This window comes from Antennarius striatus, chromosome 21 (assembly GCF_040054535.1).
Source record: "Antennarius striatus isolate MH-2024 chromosome 21, ASM4005453v1, whole genome shotgun sequence".
NCBI lineage: Eukaryota > Metazoa > Chordata > Actinopteri > Lophiiformes > Antennariidae > Antennarius > Antennarius striatus.
In genome coordinates this window covers 8,386,409-8,404,467 of record NC_090796.1, presented here as the reverse complement: position 1 = coordinate 8,404,467, position 18,059 = coordinate 8,386,409, and the positions used below count along the sequence as shown (strand labels likewise).

General features: G+C 39.0%; 1 protein-coding gene across 5 annotated transcripts; it reads left to right on the top strand.

The window, feature by feature from the left end:
- The first annotated feature begins 92 nt into the window (after window positions 1-92).
- On the top strand, window positions 93-17,899 carry nlrc3 (NLR family, CARD domain containing 3). Of its 5 annotated transcripts, XR_011034101.1 has the most exons (21): window positions 93-326; window positions 1,341-1,502; window positions 2,764-3,027; window positions 3,417-5,160; window positions 5,234-5,320; window positions 5,592-5,675; window positions 6,162-6,245; window positions 6,338-6,421; window positions 6,539-6,622; window positions 7,694-7,777; window positions 7,871-7,954; window positions 9,202-9,285; window positions 9,832-9,915; window positions 11,522-11,605; window positions 11,903-11,986; window positions 12,133-12,216; window positions 13,130-13,213; window positions 13,589-13,672; window positions 13,991-14,129; window positions 17,635-17,699; window positions 17,772-17,899. XR_011034101.1 is itself a non-coding variant. In XM_068306225.1 (20 exons), exons 2-19 carry the CDS (start codon window positions 1,379-1,381, stop codon window positions 14,079-14,081), a joined length of 3,402 nt encoding a protein of 1,133 aa, XP_068162326.1. In that variant the 5' UTR covers window positions 93-326; window positions 1,341-1,378; the 3' UTR covers window positions 14,082-14,129; window positions 14,244-14,848. The 5 variants fall into 5 exon arrangements, 2 of the variants coding, with proteins under 2 accessions (XP_068162326.1, XP_068162325.1); XM_068306225.1 differs by lacking the exons at window positions 17,635-17,699; window positions 17,772-17,899 and adding an exon at window positions 14,244-14,848; XR_011034103.1 differs by lacking the exons at window positions 13,991-14,129; window positions 17,635-17,699; window positions 17,772-17,899 and adding an exon at window positions 12,742-12,893 and having other exon boundaries at window positions 13,589-13,640.
- The last annotated feature ends 160 nt before the right edge of the window (window positions 17,900-18,059 follow it).

Below are 18,059 nucleotides of genomic sequence, written 5' to 3'. Positions count from 1 at the left end.
CTGCTTAGCTGAATAACCGTTTAAAGGGATCCCATTAGCCACTCAGCTGCATTGTCTTACAAGAATTGACTCTGCAGGATGTGAGCAGATGTAGCTTTTCAACCTGCCGACCACAATGCCGGAAGGCAGATTAGAATGACAGGAAGGGGCTGCAGGTTGAAATAGTATCTCCAGCAGCGCTAATTTTCGATTAAGCTTTGCTGTGTTTGTGACTCATTTAATTTGGTTGTTAGTTTTAGTTTTTCTGGAGTTCACGTCTCCAAGTCACATGTGTTTTGCACCTGCTGCTGTGATAATCATGGTGTTACCATTCCGACAAAGCTACGGTGAGTTGCCTGACTCTTTTGTACCAAACACTTCCTTGCAATATTTGTCACAGTACTTGTACATGAAACAGATTTTTGAAACTTTAATTAGACTTTCCTGCAACCTTTAGTCTGTGTAACAAAGTAAATGTCTCACCTCACCTTTCACAGTTCGATTGTTCATGATTATAATGTAAATTTTTTTACAACATTCATCCTATCAATGAATTTGCAGCAGTTTGACATTCCCTAGCACATTTCTAAAATATGACTACCCTGTTATTTATTGGATTTAGCAATTAATGTTGCATGTGAAATAGTGGAAGTTAAAAAGATGTCTCACTGTGAGGTCTGGGTTTCGAATCACCTCCCTTTGAGAGACAGTTGATCAGCAACAAACCACAAACCCATTTCCTGTCTCAAAGACAAGTAAATTAAAGAAATTCTCAAAATCATATTACAGTAATAATAATAATATTTTTTTAATAATATTGTCTTATTAACATGCTATGTTTTGTAATAGAATAAATGCTTTAATTTTAATTACATCCTAATCTAAATAACAAGACGTTTGTCTTGTGCACCACATTTTACTGTCTCAGACGATGCATCTATCCATTTTTCTGAATCTGCAGCAAACGTTTATGATCCATCTATCTAGTTTCATGGTAATTTGTCAAATTGTCTTTGCATGATCAAGAACACTGAAAGAAAGATGCAGCAACTGTAATAGTTAATGCTTTTGCATTTTAACACTTTAAAGTTATGAACACCCAGGTGCACAGGGTCATGTAAAATAAAAGTTGTTTGTATTATCCTACCTGACTAGTGGTAAATTAAATTAGAAAATCATACGATCTTACTATAAGTGCAAATTTTGCCTCTGTTTAAAAATAAATGTGTGCATAACAACACTGTAAATCAGTGAATGAAAACACTCGCAGGAGTGCTGGAAAGTTTTAAACTGAGGCCTGTCTTGATTTCCTGTGGTTTTTCAATGTGTAAATGTTGTTAATGCCATTTTGCAATGTGTAGACATAATCACAAACATCAGGAGGCAGACTTTATGAAACATGGAGAGGAAAATACATTACGATTCTGTCCTGGACCGAAGCAAAAGCATTATGTGGCAGGAAGACTGCTACATGGATCTCCAGTCGACATCCAGCTCCGTTGCTTCACAGGCAGAAACAGAGGGTAAGAAGTTCAATTCCAGAAACTGTTCCATCTGTTTCCCCTGATGCTCTTTCACTTTGAGTAAACATGCAAAACAACAACCAAAGAAAGAATTCAAATATGATCTCTAATTCTGCAGTCAATCCCTACATACTTTATAAAGATACTTGGACTGAACCAAAATACCCTAGACTCTGTAGTCTAATGGGGGAGTTCCAACGATGCAATGATCACTCCCTCAACGTGATGCATATTACAAACTTAGCAGTATTAGAACGTAAATGTCAAAATAATATATCCAATAGGTGAGAAATTTAATTTGGTCACTTCAATTTGAGGCCGGAGTAAAAGTCAGATGGTCATCAAATTCACTAGAAATCATCATCTATCCATCTTCAACTACTTATCCGGGGCCAGGCCGCAGGGGCAACAGTCTAAGGAGGGATGCCCATATTTCCCTCTCCCCAGACACCTCCTTTAGATCCTCCCGAGGCATTCCCAGGCCAGCTGAGAGACATAGTCCATCCAGCGTGTCCAAGGTCTTCCCCGAGGTCTCCTGGTAGGACATGCCCGAAACACCTCTCCAGGGAGGCATCCGGAACAAATGCCCGAGCCACCTCAACTGGCCCTGCTCGAGGCGGAGGAGCAGCACCTCTATTCTGAGCTCCTCCCTGGTGACTGAGCTCCTCACCCTATGTCTAAGGGTGCGAAGAGCCATTCTACGAAGGAAACTCATTTCAGCCACTTGTATCTGGGATCTTGTCCTTTTGGTCATGACCCAAAGCTCATGATCATAGGTGAGAGTAAGAGCGTAGTTAGACCGGTAAATCGGGAGCTTCGTCTTGCGACTCTCTCCTTCACCACGACAGACCTATACAGCGACCGCGTCACTGCGGAAGCTGCACTGTTCCGTCTATCAAGCTCATGTTCCATCCTTCCCTCACTTATGAACAGATACTTACACTCCTCTACTTCGGGCAAAGACTCCACCAACCTGTAGAGGGCACACCACCCTTTTCCGTTTGGGAAACATTACCTCGGATTTAGAGGTGCTGATCCTCATCCCACTCGCATCACACTCAGTAACAAAACCTCTATGGCAAGAAAAATATCAAGGACCGTGACATTGCCCGGTATGGTGCAACCGGGGTCCCACCCTGGAGCCAGGCCTCTGCCAATGGGGCCGGGCCTTGTCAAAAACACATTTTCTATGTCTTGAAATTGTCCATTATCTTTTTAAATCTTACATAACATTTTAATTTTTTTCTTACTTTTTCCTTAGATCTTGGGTGGATCCAAAAAAATGCAGACCAGCTGCAACGTTTCATTTCAGCCACTTTCCTGGAGACATTATTAGCCCACCTGAGCAAGGTGGACGTGCTGAGTTTAGATGACTTGAGCAAAATCAAGGAAGCAGGCCAGCTGCAGGACCAAGTTAAGATGCTTACAACTATTGTTACCTGCAAGGAGACTCAAGGGTGTGCAGTCCTTCGGGGTTTCATTGAGAGCTCAGATTCCCAGGTGGCCCAGCTCATCATGAACCACAGTAAGAGTAGTGATCTGGATTTTGGTCTCTGTTTTTATTATTCTCAAGTATATGTGTATCAACTTGCAGCTCAGGTATTTAAGTAGCTCATCCAAATAATAGCTTGGATTATTGTTCAATTACTGAATCCTCTTGACAACCTATCAAATATCAGTCAAAATGATGAGGTGATGAGATCCTCACAGGGTGATCAGCGCTCCATTGTGCATATGTGTGTGTAAATGGAATGCATTGGAGAGCGGTTGAAAAATTATTGCGATAAAACCTCAAATGTAAATCTAAAATATGTTTGAAGTACAGTTTCAACTACTTGATAATCAAAATATAAGAAACTTTACTGTCCATGAAAATATAATTTATATCAACCTGAGTCAACTGTGTCTTTGCAGATTCCATGGTGAAGGAGCACAAAGAGGCGTTGTTAAGGCAATATGACAGACACAGGGACAGGGATTCAGTCAGCTGCCCCAAACTGAACACCTCCTCTAGAACTTTACTTCTTATCGAAGGACTTTCAGACCTCCAGCAAAAGGAACATGACTTGATGCAAGTTGGGGTGACTCGAGGAAGGAAAAGATATCATCTCAGACAGCTTGAGTTGGACAAATTCTTGGAGCCTCTGACTCGGGTCAGTTTACCTCCCAGGTTCTCCCTCACAGTTGGGGTGGCAGGCATTGGCAAGACCAGCTGTGTCCGACACTTCGTCAGACAGTGGAGTCATGGAGTCATCTCTACAGATGTGAGCTTTGTTTTGCCTCTTACTTTCTGTGAGCTCAACTCATTGGAAAAAGTTTCTGCTGAGCGGCTTTTGAAAATAGCTTTTCCTCATCTGAAAGATCTCAGTCTAGTCCTGAGTGGTTTGTGCCGCACAATGCTAATATTTGATGGTTTAGACAAATTCCGCTGCACTTTAAATTTTTCTGATGCAGTCCCCTGCAATGATCCAAAGAAAGAAGTCCCCATTGATGACCTTGTCACCAACATCATTCGTGGGAATTTGCTCCCTGACGTATCAGTGTGGGTGACTTCCCGGCCAGGAGTTGCCTCACAAATCCCGGGAGGATTGGTTGACAGGCTTACTGAGATCCCAGGTTTCAGTCCGAATGACATCCATGTCTTCCTCAATCACCACTTGTCTGAGAGAGAATTTGCCAGTAAAATATGGGCACACTTGGAATCTCATCAGATCATAATGGTGATGTGCTACATTCCATGCATTTGCTGGATAGTCACCAATACTCTGGTGTACATCTTGCAGAGCGGAAGAGAAGAGAGTCTTCCAAGGACTTTTACCGAACTATATGCTCAATTTTGTGCAATGAAGGCAGAAATGGGTGAGCCAAGAGGCAAGGAGCCAATAAAAATGGAGCAACTCCATGGGACCAATCGTAAACTATTTGGAAATCTTGGACGACTGGCTTTTTATGGGCTCCTGAAGTGCAAATACACATTTAGTGAGCAGGACCTCAAGGCTTATGGGATAGATCTGCTTTCAACTCAATGCAGTCTCGGGACTGTTCTTAATTGGGAGGAGTCGGCCATCTGCACAACATACCAGTTCACTCATTTGACTGTCCAGGAGTTTCTTGCAGCTACTTTCTACTATGTCTCATCAAAGCGTGCCATCTTTGACTTATTCTCAGAGAGTACCATGTCTTGGCCTAAGATTGGGTTTCAGAACCACTTTAAAAGTGCCTTTCAGCACTCCCAACAAGCTGAAGATGGTCACTTGGATGTGTTTGTGCGCTTCCTGACAGGCCTTCTGTCTTCAGTAGCATTGAAACCTCTTACTGGGCTTTTGACTGTTGGGAAAGATGATGGCAATCAGAAGACATGGGCAGCAGGGTTCTTACAAGGCCTCTTGGTCAGCGGGGTTGCTGCTGTGTCCCTGCGAGCTGTCAACATAGCTTACTGTTTACAGGAACTACAACATACAGAACTGCTGCGGAGAGTGGAAGAAGATCTAAAGTTTGGTAGACTAGCGGGAAAGTTGACACGGGCATCAAGCGTTGTGCTGGGCTATCTTTTGCATGTGTCCCCAGAATGCAGTGAACAGACCAATCTAACAGGTGCCCTCACCTACACAACAGTGAAATGTTTGCTCCCACAGCTGCTGTACTGCCACCATCTCAGGTCAGCTAACCAAAGCACTGTCTCACACTAAAATTTAAACTCAGTAGTGGGATTAAAATGATCTATTCTACAGGTTAGAGAATAATAACTTTAACGATGATGTCATGGAATTGCTGGGAAGCCTCCTGAGTGCCAAAGACTGTCATATACAAGAAATAAGGTGAGATAAGGTGATACCAATATTTTAACTACTCATCAGCCTAGTACAGTTATAGTTATAAAAAGTCTTGTGTTTCAAGCCATTTCATTGATCTTGATTGCAGATTGTACACAAAAGCAGTATAATTAATACAGAATGAAGTAGCTTGTTGATTACAATGGTACATTTGTAATGACTGCGGGTTTGTAGGATTAATGTGTGTATGAATTTACATGTGGTTATCAATAATAGTGTCTAATATATGATTGTATTTTTTCATTCATGGTCTCAGTTTGGCAGAGAATTCCATCAGCAATAAAGGGGCCAAATCACTGAGCCGAGCCCTCTTGGTGAACCGGACATTAACTTCTCTGAAGTGAGAACTGTTTGGTGCCACTAATTGCAATTGAATTACGTGAGCAGCCGTCATGTTTTGGAGTTCAAAAAAGAAAATTGTTCTGCTTCTTCTCCACTAAACTTATCTTGGGTGCACTGCCTAAATACAGTAAATTGCTGTATTTCATTTTTTATAAAACGTACCTGAAAAGTGGTCCATAAGTTGGAAAAAAACAAACAAACAAAAAAAACCAGGTGTAAACCGTGAGAAACAGGAGATGAATTTGAACGAATTGTTCAGCAGTGTTTAATGTAACACTGAACACACTGGGTCATATTAATTCCTGGAATTTCCTGATTGCATTATCTCTCGATTTTAACAAATTATTTCAGAGATGTTTAAATTTATCCTGGTAAACAAGTATTAAATATAGATTTAATGCTGTGTGGTCATGGTCTTTATCGTCATATTTTATGTACATTGCTTCGCTGGTGTACATAATCTTACTACCTGTTTATAATTTAGCCTCCGGAACAACAACATTGGATCGAAAGGAGCGAAGTTCCTGGCAGAGTCTCTGAAAATGAACCAAGTCTTGGTCACAGTCAAGTTAGTATGATTGCCATGGATTCTGTTTGATGTACACAACAAGAAAATGAAATGGGTCAACTTGAGGTGAAGTGTCTCTTATCACTGAACAGCTTCCAGAATAATGCTATCGAGGATGAAGGCGCTCAGGCCCTTGCAGAAGTTCTGCATTACAACCGCAAACTTGTGTCTCTGAAGTGAGTTTTATCTGCCTTTCGCTTGTGGTTATTGTTCTATGCAAAGTATATGTGTTTGTTTATGTTTTTAGGGTGAATTAACAGGTTTTCTTTCTCTTCATACATGTAATGATTCAGTATACAGAAGAATATGATTGGGCCAAGAGGAGCAAAAAGTATTGCAGATGCACTGAAGACAAACCGGACTCTGACAAACCTCATGTGAGTTTCAGTCTATACAAGATTTCAGTCCAATATTGATCTATATTGTATATTGATAACATTATACTGTTTATTTTTGTGATTTTGTTTTTTCATAAACTTGTGACCTGAGGATTTAGTTATACTTATTTTTCTGTGTTCTTTACACAAGTTTAGATCCCAACGCACTTCGTTTGTTTGTTGCAATTTTTTTACATATTGACCATCAAGATGAGACGTTTCCATTCATCAGTGGTGATTAGTGTAGGTGTAAGCATTCTGCTTAATATGTTACTGTCAATCTGCTTAATATGTTACTGTCCAACGTATTCCTGATAAGAGTTGTGTCAGAATGAGATGGTGACATTTTGGTGGTCAAAGATCAAAGATTTATTATTTATCAAGTGATTATGGCATTAATATTTCTTTCCTCTGAAACATCATGGTGTAATGTGATTATGTTTAACATTTGGTCAGACACTGAAAATCCGGCTTAGGATATTCTACACAGACATGTTGCGTGTGATGCATCAACAGCAGAGTATTTGCAAAAATCCGTATTTAAGATTGGAATCATCCAAGAGCTTATTGGCTTTTCTGACTGAGCTTCAAGTGCCATTTCCCTATATGACAAAGATCTCTCGCAGTCACTTCATAATTAGCAACTGCAACTCGACTGATGCTGATAGCACGGTGATGCAGTGGACAGTGCTGTTGCCTCGTAGAAAGAAGGCTCTCGGCTTGATTGTGCCTGAGGTCTTTCTGGGTGGATTCACATGTTCTCTGTGTCTGCGTGGGTTGTCTAAGTTCTCTGGCTTCTTCCCTCATCCAAAAATGTGCTACTTAATAACTGGTCACTCTAAATAGGTGTGAATGTGTGCGGGACTGGGTGTTTTCTGATAGGGTGTCCATACATCATGCCAGATGTAAGCTGGCATAGGCTCCAGCGTGAACCCATGACCCAGATTCAGATAAGAGACTGAAGACGAGATAATTACTGATTGTCTCGTATTCAAAGAAATTGACAAATTAAACTTGACTGATGTGAGGCTTGAATTCATGCATTAATGTTTCCAATCTATTATGTTTCAGTCTTTGCAGCAACCAGCTTGGGGACAAAGGAACAATTGCTCTGGCAGAGGCTTTGGCGATCAATCAAACTCTGCTTTCACTGCAGTCAGTAGTTTGCATTGGTTCCTGTTAACTTCTACTTTAAAGTCCACTGACAATGCCCTTTACTATTGTGTGTTACTGCTTTTATTTCTGCAGACTCCAGAGTAACTCAGTCAGTAACAGAGGAATGACAGCCCTGACCACAGCTCTTAGGCTGAACCACGGCCTTGTCTCCTTGAAGTGAGTACTGTACTCACTTTCAATTTTCTATTTTCTCCAGTGTTTTCTAGCCTTTATGTATGGCTTAAACCTGTAGCAAAATCCATCTTTAATAAAACTTATAAAAAGAACATTTATTATGTTTTCTTACCAGAAATGTACCTGATTGAACTTAATTGCAATCATTTATGTTTCCGGGAATATCTTCTTCTTCTTCTTTTCCTTTCGGCTTTTCCCTTCAGGGGTCGCCACAGCGAATCAATTTCCTCCATCTAGCCCTGTCCTTTGAATCCTCTTCTCTCACACCAACTACCTTCATGTCCTCTTTCACTACATCAATAAACCTCCTCTTTGGTCTTCCTCTAGGCCTCCTGCCTGGCAGTTCAAAACTCAGCATCCTTCTACCAATATATTCACTATCTCTCCTCTGGACATGTCCAAACCATCTCAGTCTGGCCTCTCTGACTTCATCTCCAAAACCTCTAACATGTGCTGTCCCTCTGATGGGAATATATCATCTCATTATTACCTAATACTAATCATTTCATTTGTATTCATTTTTCCACTAACTTCCTCCAAGTTTCTGTTCAGCAGTTTTGTCATTACAGTATTCTTTGTATAGAGAATATGTTGACTTTCCATCAGCTTAATTGAAGTCCATTCACTATACTATGGGCTGGAAAATGGGGATTCTGAACAATCACCATTCTTATATTATAGTTTTTTAGATTATGACAACAATGCTTTCATTCCTCTCAAAGTCAGCTATGAATGGTTTCGCTATGTTCCCAATATGGTAACACCTAGCAGCATGTCATCTTATTTAGATGAGCAACCTTTACTCCTTTTGAGGAAATTATTTTTTCAACTTCTAGATTGTCTTAAACTATTAACACTCTCATATACAGTATATGTGTACACACACACACACACACACACACACACACACACACACACACACACACACACACAGACACTGGCAGTTCACACACGGGTCGTGGACCAGCCACCCTCCTGCTCCCGGTCCAAAACCAAGACCTATTGGACTGAGCATTATAGAATTAGAGGTGCTTGTGGGTGGATTTGGTTACTGCTGGATCAAGTCAGACTTGATAATGTTCTCCCCATTTTTACACCCTTGAACTGAAGAACTGGAAACAATATTGAAATAAAACTTGCTCAACAAATCGATAGAAAAGATTCTACTAGACTTATCAGTACTTATCCCTTTTTCTTCTTGTTTTATGGTCTTTTTTCTTTTTGCTTAGTTTGAGGGAAAACTCAATCGGTGTGGAGGGAGCGAAGAATATGGCTCATGCCCTTCAAGAGAACAACTCTTTACAAGAACTTGAGTAAGTATCACTTATTATTGTTGTAGCGCAGATAAATGCACCTAAGAAGCATGGAAATGTCCAACTGTTCAAGAATTGTCACAACCCATCCAGGGCTGTGAATTAAGGGGTAATTATTAGTTTGCAAAGACTGTGTCAATATGAAGAAAAACAAATATTTTACTTATTTCACTCTGCTTTTGTGCCAATAGGGGACTGAGCTGGCAGCAAATAAGACATTGTTGGAAAAATACACACACGCACACACATACACACACACACACACACACACACACACACACACACACACACACACACACACACACACACACACACATGTGCGCTCACAGGTACACACACAGTACACACAAATACTGTATATACTGAATATATACAGTATATACCATATATACAGTATACAGGCCATTCCAGATTTAGTGTTGTTTCTTTCCAACCTACATGAAGTAAAATTTTAAAACTTCACAGTAAAATGTTCCATCAACTTGAACAATGATAGAAAACTCTTGTTTATATATATGTGTGTTTGTATGTGCATGTGTATCTCAGTCTCACAGCCAATCTGTTGCATGATGAAGGGGTTCAAGCTATTGCTGGTGCAATCAAGTTCAATCAGTGCCTAACCACATTGCAGTAAGTAAAAATCTGTAAACATATGAAACCATAAAATAGAAAAACTTGCAATCATCAGCCTCAGATGTAAATATACCTTCACCAGGGAAAGTGACAAGAACAAATTCAGTCAGGAAAATATACTTTTAAGCAAAGTTTATTCAAGCATGTTATATTTTTGTTTGTTTTTATTTTCAGACTGTTAATTGTCAGACTAGGACAATAAAATATTAGCAGACAGCTGCTTTTGGAGGAAAAACTTCATTTATCTGCTGTGCTATACTGTGTAGTATAGCACAGCAGATAATACGTGGACAAAATTGTTGGTACCCGTCGCTTCATAAAAGAAAAACCCATAATAATCTCTGAAAGAACTTGAAACTGAGAAAAGTAATAATAAATTTAAAAAAATTACTGAAAACTAACCATTGAAAGGCAGACATTAGTTTTAACTATGGTTTAACAGAATAATTTTGAAAAACAAATTAATGAAACAAGCCCAGATTCCTCATTAGTAATCTGTTCATGTTGGGTTTGAAGGGTACCTTCTTCAGATTGTATGTTTCAACTTCTTCTGGCAAAAACCACAACATATGGTGTGATCTGATGCTAATGTAAATTGACCTTGGAGTTCACTTTTAATTTCTTTTGGGGGTTGTTCTGGACTCTGGTTACCATTCGAATTATCCATCTCTTCAATCTGTCATCAATTTTCCTCCTGTGGCCAGGTTTACTGGTCCCCTGGACCTTAACTTTCTGAATGATATGTGTGATTGTTGTCACAGGAGCATCAGGTTGCTTGGAGACGGTCTCCTAGCCTTTACCTTGAACATGCTTGCCTTTAATTTTCTTTCTAAACTCTTGAAACAACTCTGTCTTTTGCTTCCTGTGGTTTATGGTCAATGTGGCAAATGCCCTGTCACTAAACAGCACAGTGACTATTTGTCACCCTATAAATGGGCAGACTAACTGAATACAAGTTGAAGATATATTATATTGTAATAAGAGGACACATCTTAGTTTGTCATGTCTGTGTGGTCAAACTGTTTTCAATTTTTTCTAGGCGTAACGTAATTTTTGTCCAGGTCTGTTTCATTTGTTTATTTGTTTTTTAATTGAATCTGTTGTTTCTGTTATTTATTATCAATTTTGTCAGTTTCAGTGACTATTGTGAGTTTTTCATTCATTAGGAGAGAGTACCAACAATTTTGATCATGTGTGTAGTGGAGCTTTTACAGTTTAAAGAACCGAAAAGCGGTGAATTAGTATTGCAGTCTTTGAAAGCTGAATGTGACTGTGAATTGGATGAGTGAGTATTTACACCAACATTAGTATTGTAATTATTTTCATACAAAAACTAACTTGCTTAATGTGCTTAACTAGCTTTTCTGTATCAAAATGCCCACAACAATAAATTTATAAGTCAATAATGTATCAATGTCTAATGTGTAGCTCTTGATGCTCTCTCCTAGTCGTGAAAAGATGCATGAACACAGAAAAAAAACATCAAAAAATTTGAAATACAGTACTGGTTACCTTCTGTACTTGTGCTTATGTCACTATAAAAATTATGCATGTAAAATTTGTATGATAATAAACTAATGCTCCTCTTTTTCACTTTCTACAGTCTCCAGTGGAATTTCATCAGGTCTTCTGCCACTAAAGTTTTGGCCCATGCTCTCCTTCACAATGCAACCATGCAGTTATTGGAGTAAGACCAGTTGTCCAGTAGACTATCAGCCTCATTTTATTAATTTACCATCTAGGCACTTATTTTCTGCCTTGAAATTTATTTTCTTTCTTTATCTCAAAGCTGAATTATGTCTGTGTTGACATTCCTATGAGTGAATGAGAAGCTGTGGGAGTTTGACTGATCAGGGTCTCAACAACGCTAATCATTTAAGTGAAATTGCTTGAACCCTTCTGTTCATTTCGAATGAACCGCATGATTGAACAGGGTCATCTCTTAAATCTGTACTTGTGTTTGTGTCCCCATCCTTTGCTGCAGTCTTCAGGAGAATGCTATTGGGAATGAAGGCATCGCATATCTAGCTGAAGCCCTGAAAACCAATGCATCTCTGCATATATTATGGTTAGCATGGCAATAAGTGATATTTATATTTCAGTCTTTTAATTGAAAATAAAGAAAAACTGGTACTGAACTGATAGACAGTCATACACATAAATATTGACTTATCTGTTATTTATTTGTAGGGTTACTGTTTTGTGTCTATTTAGTCTTCAGGGTGTCTCCATGGGTACAAGTGGTGCTATCGCAATGGCAAAGGCTCTTATGATCAACCAAACCCTGGAAATATTAGAGTGAGTTCAGTCTTTGTCAAATGGTTCATTTGTTATTTGACATTCAAACATAGACTATTATGTACTACTACTGTTTTCTCTTTCTTCCTGATAGAGCAAATTTTAACAACATGATTGCAATACATGCTTGAAAGTCATTAAAGTTTTTCTGAAATACTATTTACCATAATTACACTCCATTTATTTCAGTGCATTAACAACTGAGTAATGATGCAAATATACAGGTATTCGTGTGAAATAAATTACAGTATGCTGAATTTGTACTACCATAATCATCAGTAATATGTCCAATCAGTGAGAAAGACACTTACGTGAGAAAACGCATTACGAGCTGAAGGCTGCTAAAGCAGAGGAGGACTGAATTGAACTCAGTTTTTCCAGTTAATATAAAGTTTGAAGGAGTTCATTGTGGAGCTCTAAATGTCCATTCATGGTGAATCACCTATACTTTCCAAAGAAAATTGTTTCCCAAATCATCCATCCATTTTCTTGAAGAGGAGACAACTGTAATTGTCTCATCTTCAGCTGCTTCTACAGCCTTGCTGGTCACAGGTGTTACTGGAGCATATCCCAGCTGGCTATGGACTAGATGTGGGGGACACCCTGGACACATCGCCACATGAAAGACGAACAAACACTCACACACACTTTGGAGTGATCAGTTCACCTACATTGCGGTAACAGCGACAGCGCTACCCACTGGGCCAACATACTGCCCTTTTTTCACAAATAAATGAAAAAAAGTCAAGGGTCTAACACCAAAATGTTCCCTAGTTTTTTGATTGTGATTTTCACCTTATGACCAACTTGATAATTACCTAATTAAGCCTATCACAGTTCTCTTCCTTATAACTTCTGGATTTACACTCATCTATTTATGAATGTAATATTAGCATATTTTTAACTGTTTCAGTCTACGTGGGAATGCTGTAGGGATGGAAGGAGCTAAGGCTTTGGCTAAAGCATTAAAAAGCAACAGAAGTCTCAAGTCTCTGAAGTAAGTCCAGCCTGATAATTCTCTATGCCAACAAAAGTATCATTAGTTTCATTACAAAAACTTCATTGACTGTACAATTTGATCTCACCTTAAATCGAAGACGTGGTGGATAGAGGACGGTATCACCAATCATAAGCCTTCTAAATCAATGAACAAGCTTTATTCTAATGGAGACAAATTTAAAAATTTGGTTTTTACGCTTTTGATTTTTCATAGTTTGTTGCCTGTTTGTTTATGACTCCATAAACAAAGAGACAACAAACTTATAAAAATCTTTTTTTGTTTGTTTGTTTTGTTTTTGCCACATCCAACATTTCCTTTGAATATATTAATAAAAAAACAATGTAGAAACAGGATTGTGTTGTGCATCATCAGTTTGCAGGAGAACACTCTTGGAATGGATGGAGCCATATTTATTGCAACAGCCTTGAAGAGAAACCACCAGCTGACATACATCAAGTGAGTTGTTTGACTAACTGACTCATTCATTCATTCATTAATATCCTATTTGAATAAAGTAATCAATAAAAATCTAAAAGCCAGACATTTAATCATCAATTTACAAAAATGTTTTCACAAATAAACACATAAACAAAAATATAATATATCAACATGCCCGCCGTTACGTATGCATTTTACTCTACAAATGTGTCTATGACCTGAGGTTAAAGATCGGTTTGATGTTGAGTGAAAGACTTATTGCTATTTGTGTTTGTATTTTAAGGAACTTTTAAGGAACCTTGGTTGGTTTTAAGAAATGTGGTTCTGTTTCTTTAGTTTACAGGTCAATGGGATTGGAGAATCTGGGGCAAAAGTGATATCTGATACTATACGATCCAACGCTCCAGGCTGTGTGGTCGACATCTAACCAAGGCATCCGTGTAACTAATAAGAAGCAGTGCTAGCAAAAATCAGTGTAAGAGGATTCATGTTTGTAGTTACGTAGGTATTTGAGTCACTCTGTAACTGTTATACTATCCATCCATCCATCCATCCACCTGGACCATGGGTCTGCTGACGTCTATCTCAGCTGCCTGCCGGCGAGAAGTGGGATACACCCTGGATGAGATGTCAGTTCATCATGGGGCCACATGAAAGACAAACAACCACACACAGACTCACCTGCGGACAATTTTGGTGTGACCAGTGCGCCTACGCTGCATGTTTTTGAAAGTGAGAGGAAGCTGGAGAACCCAGAGAGAACCCATGCAGACACATACAACTCCGCCCAGAAAGGACTTGAACCCAGAATATTGCCCCCCCTTCTGGATAACAAGTGAACTTGTTATCCAGAATTAAAGAATGATATTGCGTCCCTCTTAATCCCTCTGGGGTATGATGCAATTCTGTGCCAAACTTTTGTACAAATTCATTTGATGTATATAAAAAAATACATAATATCAGTGGTCATCCTCTTTTCCATCTCCATCCTTTTTCCTACATAACAATCAACTCCCTTGCATACATATCCAAACTGTCTTAACCTCATCTCTCACTTTTCCATCAAACTTTTCCAAAATGTCCTTTGTGGTCACTCCCTGTGAAAACCTCCTCAGCTCTTCCACCTCCAGTTCTGCTGCCTGTCTCTTCTGAACTGCCACTTCCAATACATCATGTGACCCTTACAGGAGGACAACCCCATAAATTGTTGTAAAAAATATTAAATAACAGGACCGTTGTGACAGAGTTTTCTTACAGGAGTCTATAGTTTTCAATGCTGATACTAACTTTCAACCTGACCCCACTTCTGTCTCGATGTTGGTGAATGTTTCCATTACCATAAATGCATTGTGGGTTAATTCTCTGCTCAGAAGTTCACAGAGATGTGGATAAAAGAAGGACTAAGGAAAGACGTCAGAGCAAACTGTTCACTTAGTCTGATAGTTATTATGTTATTATGAAATCTTAAACTATGGGGTGTTAATATTATGCTTTACAGACTGTTTGCATTACGCTGAATCTGCATACCATGTTGGCGTGATCGGCCCTTATCCACGGTCCTGAAGCCTAACTAGGTCATCTCCATTATCCTCATCTTCCACATTGGGGCCGGCACAGGAAATTAAATGTTTCATGTCTTTTTAAATTTATATTAAATATGCATGTTCAACTGTTTACAATTTAGGCCCAATATTAACCTAGGAAAGAATAAGGACTGTTGATTGCTTATATTTTTATAACCCCTCGCCCCCATTTCTTGACAAATCAAAGCCTAGATAGGTAGATGGATAGATAGATAGATGAATAGATGGATGGATGGATGTATGGATGTATGGATGTATGGATGGATGGATGGATGGATGGATGGATGGATGGATGGATGGATGGATGGACGGATGGATGGATGGATGGACGGACGGATGGATGGATGGAGGGAGGGAGGGATGGACGGACAGACAGACAGACAGACAGACAGACAGACAGACAGACAGACAGACAGACAGACAGACAGACAGACAGACAGACAGACAGACAGACAGACACAGACAGACAGACAGACAGGAAAGCAGGTAGATAGGTAGGTAGGTAGGTCCGTCAGTCGGGCCGTCTGTCCAATTACGAGACAAGATGAATACACAACACAGACACACTACGGCAAACATAAATACACAGCTAGACAAACACATAAGAGCACGCGTAGCCATAAATGTGAGTGTATATCTGAACAAAAACAGAAAAACATGTAAATACACACTCAACATGTGAATGCACCACTTAACAACATCTAAATATACAGTAGGAAAACATATAATACACAACCAAAAAGATTTACAACATATCTAAATGGGAAAAAATACTCAAATCAGAAATTTACGGTGAGCTGAATCCCTAGTTCAAGGCACATCCCTCACAGCATCATGAGACACCGCATCATCTTAATTCATACTCCTCTTTCTATCTATAACTCTCTCTACCTATGACTACATGTAACTACCTGTAACTACCTGTATCTACCTTTACCTCTCTCTTTATCATTCACAGTAACACCATTTAGAATCCCTACTCTCACCTCATATTTCCTATTTTCCTCTTCTTCTGCTATGTCTTTACTCGCTTCTGCCAACAGTAGCACAGTGTCCACTGACACCCTGTTGGCTAACAACTCCAGTGTAGGCCGTTGATAGTCGCATGGTTTCTCCTGATGCAAGCCTCTCTATTGATCTGGGTTTGGGGCTGGCACTGATGCTTTCTGATAAGACTGGCATGTCTCATCAAAAAATAGATTCCTCATTGCAGCAAGAAAATCCTGGGTTCAATACCCCACCACCTGGGGCTTTTCTCTGCGGACTGAATGTCCTTCCTGCATCTGTGTGAATCTCTACCAAGTTCTCCACCTTCCTCCCACCACCAAAAAAACCCAAAACAAAACAAAAAAAGCAGTGAGAGGTGAATTAGTGATGAATTTGACTGGCAGAATTCATGGCTGTAATGAACCAGCAACTTCTCCCGGATGTACACAGCTCCAAGTCCCCTACACAGCAGAAACAGTTCTGTTAAGTTGAAATATTAATGTTACATCTCTAAGCTAATGGATATGATACATTTTCATTTTATAATGAAATCATTTTCCTATTCAATCAATTCAAGAGAAAAATGGAACAACTGAGCCTTCTATGACATTCTCCTATTAATAGAATGAAATTATATGCTGTAATATAACTATATAACTGAGGTGTTGGAAACGTTGCAGCACCAGTTTGTGGTCTTGTAACCATGAGTACAAGTTAAATCTCCTCCTAAGAGATTGATTACTGTGACTGGTGAGTTAAGAGCTTATGGGGCTGTTAATATTCAAGTTAAAAAGTCATGTTTTAGTCAAGTGTTAATGGTTTAAGTGTGGCATGTGGGTTTTCAGGTTTGTGTGGCTGGAATCGTATTAATTTTAATTAGTAAAGTAACTGCCATGACTGTATTCACAGTGTGTTTGTTTATCCTATTCACGGGTATAGATTGTTCCCTTATGTTCAATGTAAAGCATCCTCTGTTTGCGAGTTGTCACTTGGGATGCACATGTTATGCAGAATTAACAAGCTCACCCCAACATTTAAAACTGAAAAAAAAATTGTATTTAGGGTCGATATGATGTTGGTGTTGGTTGTGATAGTCAGAGCTAAGGCCTCTTTGTAAGTGACAATATGGTTATTTTGCTTTCTCACTCAAATCTGCTTCAACACCTACCAACTGGTGCACATCATTGTGTTTCTTGATAGAATTAGGCTGGTGTGGGATAATATTAACGGCAGCTTCATTCACTTGCGGAATTGTTTTTCATAGATGGATAGATAACTGTAATTTTGTCACATAAGAGAAAGGTCAGACCAATTTGAACTTTATTACCTGTTAATTGTAGGAACTACAACAACCACACAGACAATAATGTTAATATTATCTATTACCTATTATCTCTTTTATATGTCAAGATAAGTTATGGAACGCCAACGCAGATAGTGGACCAGCGGCCTTTATTGATACATGCAGTTAAGAGGTATAGATTCACAATTTTTGATCATAATAAATCAATGATTTAAATATTAATGTGATTGTTTGTGTTTGTCAGTGCAACAAAGGAGAGAGGAAAACGGAGAGACAAAGTAATATTCAGGCTCCCAAGCCAGAGCAGCAGGATCTGAAGATGCTTGGTTTGATTTTGGGAAGACTCATGCAGGCCCTAAAGTTTTCCTCAGTTTATGCAAACTCAGTTAGGTTCACAAAAAAGAAGAAGAAAAAAATTTTTTTTACATGCCTGCAACATGCAATAAAACTGCATTTATCAAGAGGAAATGTTTATTTTATTTTATTTAGTTTCTCTTACAAAATTAACCTGACTGTGCTAATGGCGCATTAT

Excerpts from the sequence above, each read along its gene's own strand:
- nlrc3 (XM_068306225.1), top strand. The coding sequence starts at position 1,379 with ATGGAGAGGAAAATACATTACGATTCTGTCCTGGACCGAAGCAAAAGC. Across the intron at positions 9,286-9,831 it reads AACTCTTTACAAGAACTTGA|TCTCACAGCCAATCTGTTGC; the intron begins GTAAGTATCACT and ends TGTGTATCTCAG. Across the intron at positions 11,987-12,132 it reads GCATCTCTGCATATATTATG|TCTTCAGGGTGTCTCCATGG; the intron begins GTTAGCATGGCA and ends GTGTCTATTTAG.